The 16,176-nt window shown below is 32.3% G+C and overlaps 3 protein-coding genes across 5 annotated transcripts; 1 reads left to right on the top strand and 2 right to left on the bottom strand.

The window, feature by feature from the left end:
* The first annotated feature begins 408 nt into the window (after window positions 1-408).
* LOC114378255 (rho GTPase-activating protein gacHH-like) lies at window positions 409-7,395 on the top strand. The gene is made up of 14 exons (XM_028336820.1): window positions 409-953; window positions 1,044-1,097; window positions 1,175-1,258; window positions 1,365-1,445; window positions 1,709-1,857; window positions 1,931-2,012; window positions 2,170-2,224; window positions 2,308-2,468; window positions 3,426-3,506; window positions 4,719-4,773; window positions 4,856-5,019; window positions 5,807-5,884; window positions 6,636-6,761; window positions 7,066-7,395. The coding sequence occupies exons 1-14, from the start codon at window positions 903-905 to the stop codon at window positions 7,168-7,170; spliced, it is 1,326 nt and encodes a 441-aa protein (XP_028192621.1). The 5' UTR covers window positions 409-902; the 3' UTR covers window positions 7,171-7,395.
* Window positions 7,396-8,570: 1,175 nt separating this feature from the next.
* On the bottom strand, window positions 8,571-11,402 carry LOC114380290 (arabinosyltransferase RRA2-like). The gene is made up of 2 exons (XM_028339288.1): window positions 10,998-11,402; window positions 8,571-10,011 (listed from the first exon to the last, which is right to left on the bottom strand). The coding sequence occupies exons 1-2, from the start codon at window positions 11,196-11,198 to the stop codon at window positions 8,896-8,898; spliced, it is 1,317 nt and encodes a 438-aa protein (XP_028195089.1). The 5' UTR covers window positions 11,199-11,402; the 3' UTR covers window positions 8,571-8,895.
* Window positions 11,403-12,979: 1,577 nt separating this feature from the next.
* On the bottom strand, window positions 12,980-15,882 carry LOC114379124 (HVA22-like protein k). Of its 3 annotated transcripts, none has more exons than XM_028337711.1 (8): window positions 15,809-15,882; window positions 15,649-15,707; window positions 15,447-15,544; window positions 15,014-15,065; window positions 14,668-14,731; window positions 14,343-14,438; window positions 13,914-13,986; window positions 12,980-13,469 (listed from the first exon to the last, which is right to left on the bottom strand). In XM_028337711.1, exons 1-8 carry the CDS (start codon window positions 15,821-15,823, stop codon window positions 13,372-13,374), a joined length of 555 nt encoding a protein of 184 aa, XP_028193512.1. In that variant the 5' UTR covers window positions 15,824-15,882; the 3' UTR covers window positions 12,980-13,371. The 3 variants fall into 3 exon arrangements, with proteins under 3 accessions (XP_028193512.1, XP_028193511.1, XP_028193513.1); XM_028337710.1 differs by having other exon boundaries at window positions 15,806-15,868; XM_028337712.1 differs by lacking the exon at window positions 13,914-13,986 and having other exon boundaries at window positions 15,806-15,868.
* Window positions 15,883-16,176: the final 294 nt, after the last annotated feature.

The raw sequence follows: 16,176 nt of genomic DNA, 5'->3' as shown, positions 1-16,176 counted from the left end.
CATAGCAGATGGACCCCCCCCAAAAAGAAAACGTTACTCAAAGCAGATTCTGTAAACTGAGTTTTTGTTTTTGGTGAAAATTCTGATTGTATAAGATCCATTCTTGTGGCCTTACTTCTAATGGGTTTGGCTTAGGAAGTTGAAAGATCTTTTCCTTTTCTTCTTGAAATGTGTAAACTCAGTTTTTGGTGAAATTTCTTATTCTATAAAATTCATTCTTCTGGCCTTACTTCTAACGGGATTGGCTAAGGATGTTGAAAGAACTTTTCCTTTTCTTCTTAAATGTGTATGCCTTGTTAATCCAGTATTTTCCTCTTGATTAATTGGTTTTGGAATCGATATTATATCAGTGAAAAGAGGGTTCTGTTGGGTTTTTTTTATTTTTTTATTTTATAGTGGATGGTTTCTGAGAAGCTTGGCTTGTGTTTACATGGTTCACACTGAAATTTATGGATCTTAAGTCTTGAGAAAAAATTAAATACACACACACAGAGGTTTGGATCTTTATAAAAAATTAGTCACTTTTAATTTTCTATCACGTTTGTTTAATCTCTTTGTTTCAGATATGGGAACTATCAAAAGTAATCCACTTATCTACCATTAACAAGGAATGTGGGTGGAAATGATCATATGTGATTGATGAACTCCATATGCAACTTTTAAACTAGTCTTCTTAATCCTTAAATTTTTTGCAAGAGAAACACAAAGAAATCTGACGATTTTGTGCTCAAATAATATCTGTGTTTACTTGTTGCAAAAGCAAGCCATAGTTTCAAATAAACATTCACATTTTTTTTCCTTGGCATTAGTTTCTTTCTAATATTTATCTCTAATTCTTGGGGTATTTGATCTAAAAGGAGTTTGTTCATCAAAGAAGGTAGATACTTTCATTCTTGAGCAAGATGGATAAAAGAGTTGCCAAGCATGATGAAAAAAAGTCTGCGCCCAAAAATGTAAGGAAACATTGTAAATATTTCTATCTGCAATCTATTTAGACTTGATAAATATTCTCTAGTTTTCACCAAATTTTATTTTTTTAACAGGAGACACAAAACTTGCCCCAACCCTTGCCATCTCCATGGTCTACTTCTACACAGGTCTTAATTTTTTTTGACTCATTTTACACTTACGCTTATAGGAAAACCAACAACTGACACTCTACATTTTAAACTAGGTTTATCATAATTTTGGGCCTGCTGCAACTTCCAGTGTAAATTCTGCTAGTTCTCTTTTTCATTCCCCCTGGTTTGGAAGCCAGGTAGTAATATACATATTCATGCATATTATAGTTGATCGTGTGCTTTGATTATGATGAAGGGACTAATCAAGTGTCTTGTTTTCATGTTATATCTTGTTTGATACAGATATGGCATATGCCAATTCCATATGATTCTGTACATCAAAGGAGGTCATTCTCCAATCTCTATCCTATGGCAACAGCAGGGGTAACTCTAGTTCCTCAGTCACTTGATAAGTTTATTTAGTTTCTTCATTTTTTTTTCTTCCATGATTTCTATTAAATTGAAGTTTCCAGTTGCTTCAGATTTTATGGAATTTACATATTCTTTTATGGAGTGTGGGGTTGGGGTGCGGTTAACAATTGTAAATGGATTCAATATATGATTCTTCCTCCTACGGAAACTTCAATGACAAATAAGTGTATGTGTTTGCATATTCACAAATGCATATGATACAACTGCTTTTGCAGTTTGGTCAGAGTTCTTTGTTAGTTTCTGTGGATGGATCGATACAAAGGGCATCTACTGAATTAAACAATAATTTAATGGGAAAAGGCCTTCAATCCCAGGAATCCAGGCCTTCAATCCTAAAAACCAATGGGGAAGGACTAACAAGGAGGTACATTTGTTCTACTAGTGAGCATCTTCATCACATTTTTCCGACCCGTAATTTTCAAATTGTCTGTGCACAGTGCGACTAGCAAAAGCAGGGAAACAACAGTTGTAGGCCATGATGTTAAGAATGCCGGTGGAGCAACAAAATTTAAAATAAAGGTGCATATACATCTTTGCAATGTAATATCTATTTTGTCAGCATTTATATTTAGAACTCTTGAAAAAACACTGGTAATTTAATAAGGCACTAAAACTTGCTAATGTTTTCAGCTTTATAGTTAAGACTGGTTATAATCTTTGATCCTTTCGGCTGCAGGATTTGCCTTCAGTTAAGCCGCAGCAATCCAGTATGATGCCATTGCCTGGAAATGGTATGTTTGAAGTTCACCAATTTGTGATTTGATATATAAAAGATTAAAATTCATGTTTGATGATCTATGAGATATTTGATCAGGGGGAGGTGTACAGAATGTGATTAGTAATGAAAATCGCAATGCTGTTCATGAGAATAGAAATATTGCATCGGATCATTTTGAAGCAAATCCAACTGAGCTGAATCAGAAATTGACTACAGCTCCCAATGCAACTGGCAATAATCCACATCTTAAAGAAAAGGTACTAAATTTTTCTGGGTGTTATTATATCATATATCATATTTGATTAGCTTTTCGGTCACCTTTAATTTGTATATATTAGGAAAGGGGAGCCATCTGCCATGTTCTGAAAGAATACATAAGATAAAGGGAAATCAACTTAATAAAGGGAACTGCACTTCAAATTTCCTATTGGATTAAAATGCTGAAAAAACACACATGCACGCGCACGCGCGCACATATATATATATATGTAGGAAGCAAAAGGATGACATTGACTAAGCTCCCATTTTTCAATCATAGATGTATCTCATAAATTCCTTAAAATCTGAAAGAGTTATTTTTGATATTCTCCCAAGAATAAAGTCTTTCACATAGAACTTTTATAATATTACCCTGGAAGGAAATCTGTACTTACCAATTTAACTATACTGAATCAAAAAGGAGAATCTAATTATGATATTAAACTATCACTGGTTTACAATTGCATGCTTATGATGGTCCAGAGATACATTGCTGAGATTCACCTCATTGATTTCTTCCATCTTTAAATTTGTTAAATACCCTTATAGTTACACCATCTATATGATCTTGTTTAAGTATCATCAAATGTACATGATCATGCCACCCTGTGTGGCTTGTTGGAGGGTAATCTGCAGTGGTAATTCTCCTATTATGATTTTCTGCTTGCATTGCAAGTGATCTTGGACATTGACTTTCTAAACTTGTGTTTAATTTTGCATTGACTTTGTTCTTCCCACTCCTCGTTCCTTGTCACCTAGGCCATTTTGCATGAAAGGCTATCACCATCATAATTATTGTTCTATGTGTAGCCTATGGAGATGTGTACTACAGTGAAAATGAAATTCTTTGATAAAATACTCTTCAGAAAGTAAATGCCATATATTATGGTTGCTTTTATTTTATTCTTAATTAATGATGCCAACTATTGCCTCCTGAGCTGAATTTACGTTGACAGGAGAGTGATGAAACAAAAGAGAAAAGAAAAAGGCAGGAAAATAAGATATCAGCCAAGAGAACAAAGAGGAAGATCATGAAGGTATACAAAATTTATCATATACTAGATATATCCTGGCTCGTTAAGTGGGTGTCTCGAAATTCTTAATTGATTACATAATAAAATAAAGATATCAAGAATTGCAAAGAGTACATGAGATGACAATGATAAATGTATACTTGAATTTTCTGAAATGAGTTTGCACATTATACCTTTCCATCATGTTGCATTAATTTGAAGTTTTAAGTAAAAAAGATGTAGCCGTCGAGTCTAAGAAAATATACATATGTAGTTGCTGTAATTTAGAAATTAAACTTGAACATGGATACTAACAAGGAAAAGCACAATATAGAAATACATTGAAATTGATTATGAAGTTGCAGATAATTGACTTTTGAGACCTTTCGTATATTCATCCCACTCTTATGAAACCATTACCCATGCTCATGCAACAACTAAACAAAAGCTTTGATAAGTGAAAAAAATAAAATCCCTCTAAAAGGAAGGACAAAATAACTAGGCTAATGAATATACTTTGTAATAGTCAATGAATGTGCGTTCTAAGAAGCAAAGGGAGTTCAAGTAAGATTTATAGAGACTTTAGAGACGTTTGAAGAAGAATTATGTTAGTTTATTATTGATACGAGTCACACGATTTAACAATTCATTATTTTTTCTTTTTTCTTTTGTTTCACCAATTCTCATGAAAGAAATTAATAAGTCATATGAGCTTAAATTGCTAAATTGAAAAGGAGTTGAAGGAACATTTTTGAAATTATCCTATTTGACTATTCCACTACTTTATTTGTCACTCACTCAGTCAATGCAGCACTCCATTTGATTGTTTCATTGCTTGTTTCCATTCTTCCAAAATAGAGGCTTCGTGAACTCATATACAACTAATAATATTGTTTTATGAGACTTATGGTTAAGTGTTTTATCTATTTCTAGTTTAAAATTATTACATTGAACACTATATACCATCTATACGATATATTTGAAATTATTTTTCAATCACTTTCAATCTTAAGATTTTATATAAATTATGATTCACCTTTCAAAATTAGCTTGGCGATTCACGATTTGAATCTTGATTTGATAACCATGTTTTTGCAATGTATTATCTATTTTGTCATCATCTATATTTGGAACTCTTAAGCAACGGTAATTTACTAAGGCACTAAATAAAACATGCTAATGTTTTCAGCTGTCTGGTTCAGAATGCTTATAAATTATAATTTTTGGTCCTTTCAGCTGCAGGATATCCCTTCAACTAGGCAGGGGCATTCCAGTATGATGCATGGAAATGGTATGTTTGAAGTTCATCAAATTGTGAATTGATATATAAAAGGTGGAAAATTCATGTTTTATGATCTATGAGATTTGATCAGGGGGAGCTTCACAGAATGTGACTAGCAATGAAACTTGCAATGCTGTTCATGAGAATAGAAACATTGCATCAGATCATTTTGAAGCAAATCCAACTGAGCTGCAGAATCAGAAGTTGGGTACAGAACCCAATGCATCTGGCAATAAGCGTCAACTTAGAAAAAAGGTACTTAATTTTTCTGGGTGTTATTATATCATATATCTAAGGTTTATCTGCTCGGGTTTATGAATAAGAGTTTGTTACAAACGTCGAACGATCATGATTAAGCAACCAAAAGGAAAAAAGAATGATACTGACTAGCTCCCTTTTCCAATCATAGATATAGCTTAATTATAAATTCCTTAAAATCTGAAAAAAAAATCTTTTTATATTCTCCCAACAAGATAAATCTTTTCACATAGCCCGTTTATAATATTACCTTGGAAGGAAATCTGTACTTGCTAATTAAACTGTACTGAATCAAATTATGATATTAAACTATCACTGGTTTACAATTGAATGCTATAATGGTCCAAAGATACATTGCTGAGATTCACCTCATTGATTTCTTCCATCTTTAAATTTGTTAAATACCCTTATAGCTACACATATGGTCTGGTTTATTTAAGTATAATCAAATCTACATGCCACCCTGTCTGGCTTGTTGGAGGGGCATCTGCTGTGTTAATGCTCCTATTATGATTTTCTACTTGCATTGCAAGTGATCTCGGACATTGACTTTCTAAACTTTGTTCAATTTTGCATTGCCTTTGTTCTTCTTACACCTTATTCCTTGTCACTTGAGGCCATTTTGGATGAAAGGCTACCACCATTATTGTTCTATCTACAGTCTGTGGAGATGTGTACTACAGTAAAATGAATTTCTTTGATAAATGCTTGCCATATTATGGTTTCTCCATTTAGTTTTTAGCGATGCCTACTATTTCCTGCTGAGCTGCATTTACTTTGACAGGAAACTGCTGAAGAAAAAGAACAAAGAAGAAAACAGCAAAAGAAGATAGCATCTAAGAGATCAAGGATGAAGATAAAGGTAGGCAATGCATAATTATCATATACTAGATATATACTGGCATGTTATGCTGGTGTTTCGAACTTCTAAATTGAGTATAAATAAAATAAAGATATCAAGAATTACGAAGAGTACATGAGGTGACAACTGACAATGATAAATGTACTTGAATTTTCTGACATGAATTTGCACATTATGTTGCATTAAATTTGAAGTTTTAAGTAAAAGAGATGTAATTGTTGAATCTAAGAAAATATACGTATGTAGCTGCTGTAATTTAGAAATTTAAACTTGAACATGGATGCTAATAAGGAAAAACACAAAATAGAAATACATTGAAATTGATTATGAAGTTGCAGACAATGCAATACCCATCCTAGAATGTCAGCTCCATGATACATTCTTTAGGTTTTGTATTTTATAATATATTCCTGAAAGTGTAGTTATTTTATTTAATTTTTTTTACAAAAGAACATAATATCCCAGTTTTTTGACCTTTTTTGATATATTCTAGATCACACGTTAATCAAAAGAACACATTTATTCTTTAGTTGCCTTCATTGATCATTCTGTGCATGCTTGGACTTTTAACTGGAGCAATGAAAATTTCTCAATATCATATAAAGGATGTAGTGGATAATTTTACAGAAGAGAGGGCAATAAAATTCATCAAGAGTAATGCTATGATACATGCTTAAGCCTAAATCATTTCCTTAAAGTTGATCTGTCATATAATGTTTTCCATTATTTGTGTGTTTCACCTAATTGGCAGATGGAACGTGAAAAGTTAATTGATTCCTTGGAGAGTCTTGATGATGAAAAGGCTGCGCTCAGGGAAGAGCTTCATGACCGTACTATTGAGTGTGAGAAGATCGAAAAAGAAAACAATGCCTTACTGGTATGCGCCATTTAATTCCCTATTTGTTCCGTTATTTACCTGTTACTATAGGTTAATTTTTAAGTTGACAGGCTTAAGTACTTAGATTCCCTTATAAAAATGAATGTTCCCCATGTTGCATTTTTTCTTTGAAGCAATTTGAATAAATCCAACTAACTATGTACTGAGAACTAAAACATGAACAGATTTTATCCAACTAATAAATTATATACTTCCCTTGCTTTGTTGTGCTTTAGTTTTTTCAAGATAGCTGCTACTAATTAAGTACTAACTTAGCATCTGATTTGGGGTGTTGTGGGAACAGGCAGAACTCATTGAGGAATATGGTGAAGAAACAATAATGAACCTTCTGAATGCACAGTCTACTGACTCAGTTGCTGGTGGTGGTCAAGGCTCAAAAAACAGTTGAGGATTCAAATTACAACTTTTATCAGGATTTATCATTTTCACATTACAGGCCTGTTAGGATTTTTTTATATATAGAAATCTCTGAAGCCTAAAAAAGTGACAGGGTGCATAATAATGTTTTTATTCAATAGCCTTCAAAACATTTACATGATAATTTAATAGTACTGTCCAATTTGTTGGCTCGACATTGAGACTTTTTTTATGAGGCTCTCTGAAACTTGCTTTATACTTTTATGTGTTGATTTTGCTTTTCTCCCTTTGAGGATGACATGATAATTGTTCGTTTTTTTTTTTCATTTGCTTCGTGTATGTTCCCGAGAAGATTTGCTAAAGATTGTTAATTGACATTCACTTAAACTCAATTCTATACAACATTAATCTAAAAATCAATTCCACATACACACATTCAAACACACTATCAAAGTGTGTTGGTTACACATAAACCCATAAAAATGAGTTTTATCAATTAAATTATTTTCATCTATTATTATTCTTAAATTATATCACTTATTATCATCAAACTTAATTAAGTTGCTTTTTGTCCTTATAATATACTCCTTTTTTTTTGTTCTAGTCCTTACAATTATTTTTTTCAGAATGGACGTTGGAATTTTTGTTTCTTGTTCTTTGTTCTTGACATTAGTATGTTATAGCTAACGTGTAATCTTACTTAGCATGCTTAGGTAGAGTTTTATCTCGATAGTTTGTATAATCCTTCAATGCATATCCTTATTGTGCAAATTACTGAGGTAAAATTTAAATTTTAATTGAGTAACACAAACAGTACATACGGAATTAGATCTAAGTTTTGTCTTTTTCAATGGAGAACACTTGGATACAATTTCTTAAGTGTTATTAGTATGGTTCTTTAATTAGAATTTGAGTTTTACCTTGATAATCCGCATAATTCTTTAGTGCATGCCCTTTATTGTACAACTTGCCAAAGTGAAACTTCAATTTTAATTTAGAGAATAGCACAAAAAGTATATATGAAACCAGATCTAACTTTTGTCCCTTTTCAAATCCCTAACTTAGCATAGGTCTCTAAGGCCTAAATATATGTATATATTTTCCAATTATATGGTTAGAGATGAAAACAACAAAAAACTTTAAATTAGCATACAACAAACGTTACAGAAGAAATCTTACGTAAGCCTCACCGAGAGCAACCATAAAAAAGAAAAGAAAAGAAAACCATCTCAGAATGGGGCCAAAAGCATAACTCAATGTGCTGATAAAATGATATCTTTTTTTACCTACACATATGCTTTATAACTAATAAAATATACAGTAAAAATGCTCTAAACAATTCAGACGACAAGGGAATATACCCTCAGCCCCCAACATATCAGTCTCCAAGACCTAAATATGTAGTATGCATTTTCCAATGTGTATGTGGGGTTGAGATAAAAACAACAAAAACTTCAATTAGCACAACAAATGTTACAGAAGAAATCTTATGTAAGCCCCACCTAAAGCAAGCATGAAAAACAAATAGAATAAAGAAAGAAAAAACCAAACCATCTCAGAAAGGGGCCTAAAAATGTAAATCAATGTGCTCATAAAATGATATCTTTTTTTACCTGCACATATGCTTTGTAACTAATAAAATCTACTGTAAAACTGTTCTAAACAATTGACATAGTATTCAACAAGAAGCAAGGTTACCAATCTACTGTAAAACTGTTCTAACCAAGAAAATATACCCTCAGCTGCAGAAGCAAGGTTACCAATCTGAGCCATCAGGGAAAGGTTTGAGAGCATCTTGCTTCCCATTAACATAGTATTCAACAATTGCTTTCATTCGGGGAAGCTTATCAGGTTGGTAATTCACATGAATAATTACTGGCTTCAATTTGCTTAGGTTAGCATCATTCCTCACTGTCTTGAACAGAACCTTGCTATTCATGAAGAGATACATATCCATAGTTCTTCTGGCAGCATGAAGCCCATCATAACCAGGAAATGAGGGGTAAAACAGTTCCTCATTGAAAACCGCCTGGTCCCATGCTTTCTCCTTTGAAAGTCGTGTTGCCACGCGGTCCAAAAGCTCAATTGAAGGGATTGTTGGTCTGATATAGAAGAATCCAGAGTTATAAACCCATATCCTCATTGTATGAGCATATCGAGCCCAACCCATTGTAGGCTCATCAAACACATCATTATAGCCATAAGCTGTCATGTTATCATGACCATCACTCATGGACTCCACGTCTGAATCACGGTATAGATGATCAAAAGGATTCTGCAAATGTACAATATCAACATCTGATAGAAGAACGCTATATCCCAACTGCAAAAATTCTCTTAGAATACGAAATTTAAGACCAGAGACAGCATGGTTGCTCCCTGTTCTTCCAATGATATCAACACCATCATCTGGATCTCTTTTATACACTGGGACTTGATTTGATTCACAAAACTTTGCAGTCTCATCGTCTAAAGCAGCAACTAGATAATTGGTTATGCCAACTCTCTTGATATTGGTGAACCAGACCTCCAGCATCTCCTTCACATTGGTGTTTGCAAGACAAACTATAAGCTCTCGTTTGACTGCAACTTTCTCTAATATCTTTGCCAATCTTGGATTTACAGATTCATCAGGAACAACAGTAGGGTTGGTTCTTAATCCCTTTACAGTACCAAAAGGTCCAGCTTTAGGTTGTTTTCCTAATGTAAGGAACTGCTTTTGAGCCTGGTCTTTCCCTTGCTCTGCAAGCCGAAGCCTTTCAGTCAATTCCCTCACCTGTTTTTTAAGCTCAGCATTTTTCTCTGATACCGCCACAAACTCTGATTTCAACATGTTGACCCGATCCGTGGATTCACATCCAGCTGAATTTTCCTGTAAAAACAATATCCATCACAAAAATTATTGGAAATCACAAAATTTTGTAGACCACCCTGCTTCTCATTAAATGAGTTTCAATTATAATTTTGCAGTTTTCGATAAATTTTAACCAATGGTAAAGAGTGTGTTAGAGAGTGTGCTGCTAGCAACCTAGCACTCCCCTTCATATAAAAAGATACTTATGCAAGGCAAAATTCAATCAAAAATAAAATTAGCTTGTGCAGTAACTAAAATTCAATCCTATAAATCATGAAAAAGCATGTGTAAACCAATCAAAGAAAAATAACATTCTGTTTATACAAACCAAGGAAAAAGTTTGGTAGGTAGACTTATGCATTATGCCCACATTGACTTTTAAGCATGTGTGTTGTGTGTAAAAACTTAACAATATTAGCCACATCTCCAATCATCTTACAAACAGAATTCCGGTTTTAGATCTAAACCAGGATAGTGCTTTATCCCTCGCCATAGAAATCAACCAGACCTGGGCAGTTTTTTCTTTAGGATCAACTAATCTAGGCAAAAAGGTCAGTATCCACACGTTGAAAACTAACATTACTATTTGGACAAAATTTAGCAGTTCCTTATTTGATTTTGGTGCTATTCTCTAATCACTAATCAGAATTGGAGTTTCATCTTGGTAACCTATATTGATCCTTAATGCAAACTTTTATTATGCAGATTACTAAGGTGATACTTCAATTCTGATTAGAGAACAATATCAAAAGCAATCAAGAAACTGCATACGAGTTTCAACACAAGGCAAGAAAAAATGACAACAGAAATGATAAAAAAAATATAATGAGGGCAGTAGATCCAAAACTAGCAAGATAAAAAAAAATACAAGAGAAACAGTTGGTCAGAACATTGGGGATTCCCAGTCAACGATAATCAGAGAAGTGATGAAGATTGTGATGAGACCCAAAAGCCGAAACAGTGAAAAAAACAGAAAAAGCTAAAGTCTTTGACGAAAATAAAACCTGGGTCTTAGATCCCGCGAGAGGGAGATGATGATTAGTGGCAGCAGAGTCAGAAACGAAGAAGCCATTGGGGAACAAGAAAGCGAAGACGCATCCAACAAGGACACCAATTGCAACTGCGGTTAGGACCCGTGATTTGCGAAGAGAGTTAGTACTGTTGTTCCTCATCAAGGGTCCCTCTCTGTCTCTGCGCCCAATCATTGTATCCCCGAAACGAAATTCTTCTTGGGTTTTATATCTATCTATTTGGGGTTAAGGGGAAACAGTAATGGAATGATCAAGGTTGTGAGAAAAAGCATTCATTCCCCTTTGAATTTTTGAGCAACAAGCTTCTCAGATTCTTCTTACATTTTTCGTATCTAAATGAATTTAATTATTGAGGAGAAGGTATCAGTTAGACTGGTATTTTCCTATTAAAATTACTACAAAAGTAAATCCACAGGCCCGCACTTCATTTTAGTTATATATAAAAAACAAAAACAAAAAACTTAAATCAGCTTCTAATCTGTATAGTTTTATGATTAAAAAAATTAGAATAAATTACACGGATACTCGTTGAGGTTTATTGATATTACACTTGATATATCTCCAACATGATATCTTCTATTTCTTGACATTATTTTGAGTTCTTAAGGGGATCGGTGTCACGTTTTTATACCTAAGCGGATCAGTGTAACGATTTACACATAAAAGAGAAATTAATATAACAAAAGTCCAAAAATAACTGAGTTTTTTTTTAAGATTTAAAAACGAATGGATATAGAGTGTAATAAGAACAATCTTTCAGGAAAGTAATTTACTCTTACTTTTATTACACATTTGATTTCCCGTATTTTGACATCTTAGTAATTTTGTCATCAATCTTCTTAGAAAGATTGCTTATATGACTTGTTAGCAATGATGTGACACATATATACTAATGTAGCAGTTCGACACATAATAATCTTAAATTCGAATCTTTAAGTATACATACAATTATATTAAATATGCACAGGATAGGTTTTTTCATCCTATCTAATACCAAAAAAATTATCTCTAATAAAAATTATTTGTGATCTATAAAAAAAAAGGGCTTGTTTATTGTGTTTCGTAAAACTTATGAATAATCTTTGTTTTTATTCTCAACTTATGAATAATCTGAAAGTCAAAAGGTTAATTAAAATTTGAAATTGAAGATTAAAAACTGATAAAAATAACCAATTAAATTAAAAATATTTGATAATTTTAGTTGTTAAATTAACTCATAAATATAGAATGACAAGAATAATTCAGTTGCTAAATGATCATAACTTGAATTTGATAATTATATACATTTTTTTAAAAAAATAGTTATCAGTTTTATTTTTTTAATTTTTTCTTTAAAATTAGGAAAAATATTTTTTCCAATTTTATTCTCATTTTAAATGTTTTTTATTAAATAAAATAAGAGAACGTAAATGAATTTATATTATAACTTTGATGATTTTATATTACAAAGAAATGATATTCAATAAAAGTCAAAAAGAGGTGAAAGTGAACAGAAGTCTTGAGACTTTCTTAACATAAGAACAAACGAGAAATTATAATAAAATAATAAAGATAAAAAAAAAAAAAGTTAAGTAAGACTGTAAGAGCTTATAAACTTGAACACTGCATGAAAAGTAACGGCAAATTTGAAATTACCAATTGGGGGTAATTAAAAAAAATTACCCCACTTGGTAAATTGGCCAAAAAGTAACATTTCAAAAAAAAAAAATCCTACAAACTAGTAAAATAAACTTGAACACTACAAATTGTTTTGATTTGATAAGCTTTCAAGTTACTCAATACAGTTAGACAAATTAATTTTTAACCATTGAGTGTAATTGAGATACATGCCTAAATTAATTTTTACCATAAATTGTATATTAAAATGTATGTCATGGTAAGAGGAATTAAGGCTGTATATCTGTCAAACGGACAATAATAGAAAAATGATGAATCCTCAAAAATTCACAAGACTGTTTGTCGAAAATCACCACCATAAAATGCATAAATTATAATCATATGGTTGTTCGATGCTTACAGGTCAGTAAGCATAAACGTGGTCCTAACTATGTACTATAATACTATACTCCCAAGACAACTGCTAGGAAAATTAGTATTTACATCAAATATGTCTATTTCCTATGTATAGCGAGAGGAAATCAAGAATATAAACAAAACTAGAAACTTTAGTAGAACTAATAATTAAAACTCCGCACCACGTGCAAATCATTACATTCATTCATTAAAAACTAGCCAACCTAATTTTGTCCAATAATTAACTATGTCAAATGACGTCATGTGATCCATGTAATTGATCTCACTTAGTTGGATAAGACTTTATTGTTGTAATGAGAAAAAAAAACATGTATTAATCTTCTTCTGATTCTGAAACCTGCCTCTTTTGGGGTTCAATGCCATTTGACTCCCTCCCAACTGGATGAATGAGATTCCTAACCATCTGAGTGGCTGATACAGAAAATAATCAAATGACTACACAGATTTCTTAGCTGAAAAATCAATAACAAACCAAAATGTATTTCATAACTAACGAAAACAAATCCATGCGATGACATAAGAAATCATAAGCACACATACTACAGCCACAGTAAATATAAGCTAATGTGCACAGAATTATAAAAGCCCTACTGAAATTACATATTTTAAATAACTATCCACACAACTGTGTCTAATAATATACCCAAATAGCATTAAGTTCCCATGATTCTAATGACAACATATTACATACCTACTAAATATATTGTATCCAGAACAAAGAATAGGGAAGCTAAATGGATTAAACTAGCACCGATTTTCCATTGACTCGTTTTGTTTTCTTTTAGAATAACAGATTGGAATTGAAATGGAGAGTTTAATGGCAGCATAATAGAGCTACAAAGTTCACACACATACCTGTCATTAAAAATTTCACTGCAAGAGTTCTTGCAAACTCTAATTCTGGTTGGTATGCACTAATAATTTTACTCTGTAAGGTTAAGGTCAGAAATCAATTAAAAAAATGATTTTTTAAGAATTTATACTTTATATAGAGTACATAATAAATTTATGTATGATATGATAATGCTATATGCAACAAACATGAACAATGAGGAAGATTGCCAAATCAGTCCTGTACAATTCATAAAACAAATTTGCTGAGAAGCACCTTCTTAACTCACAACTGCTGGCACACAAACAGTACCTAGCCAAATTCCTATGGACAATAATAATAAATTAAAAAGCATAATAAGAACCCTCTGCCCTAATAACCCACAATTGGAAAATCAAACCAGATGAAAAATGCATTTTCAACAATAATGAAATCTATGAACAACTTCTTACCATTGCACCATACACAAATTCAACAATCAGATCCATTCTAGCTTGATGCTTCAACAGGAATGGACGCAAGTGACTAGAATACAGTTGTCTTGCACCCTGTTCAACAAGTATCATGTGGTTTTGTTTATTTATTTTAATTTTATGTTTGATAAAGAACAGATTCTATTAGAGAACAAGTGCGAAAGGAGTAAAAGAACAGAACAAAAGACATCTCCCTTAATAATTAAAAACAACAATACAAGAACAAAACAACCAAGGTATTAACTAAGCAAAGTCAGAAAGCATAGCAGGAAGTGAATAAGTGCAGCAATTTGGTTAAGCTTACATCAAGAGTGGGAAGCTGTAGCCAAACAAGAAATGCAAACTTCATGTGATAATAGAGTGGAATCCTAATTAAACATGGCAAACAAACCTTGTTAGATCATAATGCCTCAAGTAAAATCTGAAAGCAAACAAACAAATCAGGGCTGAAATCTTTAATGTTCTTGGTTTAGTCCTTCAGAAGATCATAAACACAGACAACTAGGATCACAAGATAAATGAAAGGAAATAGAAATAATCTGTTTAGCAATGAATATCAGAAATAGATACCAAGGTGGGCTTCAATGAAAAGAAAAATGAAAAACCTCAATTACTTAAACCAATAAAACACATGGAGAAGTTGTCCATACCAGGAAAGTAATTTTTCAGCAAACATTTCTGCAGCACTAAAAGATCCATAAGCTGAAAACAACAAGAGAGATCCGTGTTAACACACGTGCGGACGAATCCATCAACTGAATGAACTCATCAAAGTAAATCATTATAATAGCACAGATTATAAAAGAGCACAAAGTTACTCCCATCCCACTAACTAGAGAATTCTTCAAACGAAAAAAACAACCAAAATTTTCTTTAAGTTGTACAAGGAATCAAAATACACCGGAATAGTCCTCGTAAGCCTTAACCCGTGACCTCGATATATGTATTCTACACATCATAAAGGCATTAGCAATTTAGCATGCATCACTAACACCAATCAAATTAATACTAACAAAAAAAGAATCTGTTGATCAATTTTATTATGTTTAACAAGGAAATGGAGGTTGAAGAAAAAAATAGAACCTGCCCAATACAATAGGCACCTTTGTTGCTCATATGGGTCATTGTTCTCAATAGCTTTAAACGTGGAATATACGGGAAGCGCAAGCCCTATAGAACAGCTATAACAAGTAACCCAATATCACTGAAAAGGGTGTTGATGAGTAAAAAAAAACTTTTTTTTATAATTTTAAAAAATGATTGAAGAGAAGCACGCATATTATACCATGCTGTGCGGAGAAGAAGGTCGGAAGTAACGGGTGAAAGGAGCAGTCTCAACCCAAGCTGCATATGATCAGTGTGAGTCAGAACACAAACACAAACACAAAGAGAAACAGTTTGTCGTGTGATAGTGAAGACAAAGAGAATGTCGGGTAACAAACCACCTCCGGTGAAGCCATCAGGGAGGGAAATTTTAGGTTAGGGATTTCAACATCATCCCTAAAGACACAATGCAAGATTTGTTTCTTCTTTTTTATTCTATAAAAAAAAAAAAAAAAAAGACTGTACATCAGTAGATTTTGTGTTTTTTTTTTCATTGAGTTTAATAAAATAATAATTTTATTTTTGGTTTATCAATATTTTTTTAGTTTTTGAGGAATGTGGATTTATGCTTGTAGTGTTAATTAACTGACACATCATATATTTATTAAGGATCATATTTTAACCTGAAGAGTCATGATACATGAAAAAATATACATTAATAAAAAAGGTAAGCAAATAAAAAAGGAAACAAAATCCATTTAGTGAAGTC

The sequence above is a fragment of the Glycine soja genome, chromosome 12 (assembly GCF_004193775.1).
Source record: "Glycine soja cultivar W05 chromosome 12, ASM419377v2, whole genome shotgun sequence".
In the NCBI taxonomy this organism is placed as follows: domain Eukaryota; kingdom Viridiplantae; phylum Streptophyta; class Magnoliopsida; order Fabales; family Fabaceae; genus Glycine; species Glycine soja.
Note: the sequence above shows the minus strand (reverse complement) of the source record. Positions and strands in the feature narration are given on the sequence as shown.

Excerpts from the sequence above, each read along its gene's own strand:
- LOC114378255 (XM_028336820.1), top strand. The coding sequence starts at position 903 with ATGGATAAAAGAGTTGCCAAGCATGATGAAAAAAAGTCTGCGCCCAAA. Across the intron at positions 1,259-1,364 it reads CCCCCTGGTTTGGAAGCCAG|ATATGGCATATGCCAATTCC; the intron begins GTAGTAATATAC and ends TGTTTGATACAG. Across the intron at positions 2,469-3,425 it reads ATCCACATCTTAAAGAAAAG|GAGAGTGATGAAACAAAAGA; the intron begins GTACTAAATTTT and ends TTACGTTGACAG.
- LOC114380290 (XM_028339288.1), bottom strand. The coding sequence starts at position 11,198 with ATGATTGGGCGCAGAGACAGAGAGGGACCCTTGATGAGGAACAACAGT. Across the intron at positions 10,012-10,997 it reads TCGCGGGATCTAAGACCCAG|GAAAATTCAGCTGGATGTGA; the intron begins GTTTTATTTTCG and ends TTGTTTTTACAG.
- LOC114379124 (XM_028337710.1), bottom strand. Across the intron at positions 14,439-14,667 it reads TACAGCTTCCCACTCTTGAT|GGTGCAAGACAACTGTATTC; the intron begins GTAAGCTTAACC and ends CTTGTTGAACAG. Across the intron at positions 13,470-13,913 it reads AGTGAAATTTTTAATGACAG|CCACTCAGATGGTTAGGAAT; the intron begins GTATGTGTGTGA and ends TTTCTGTATCAG.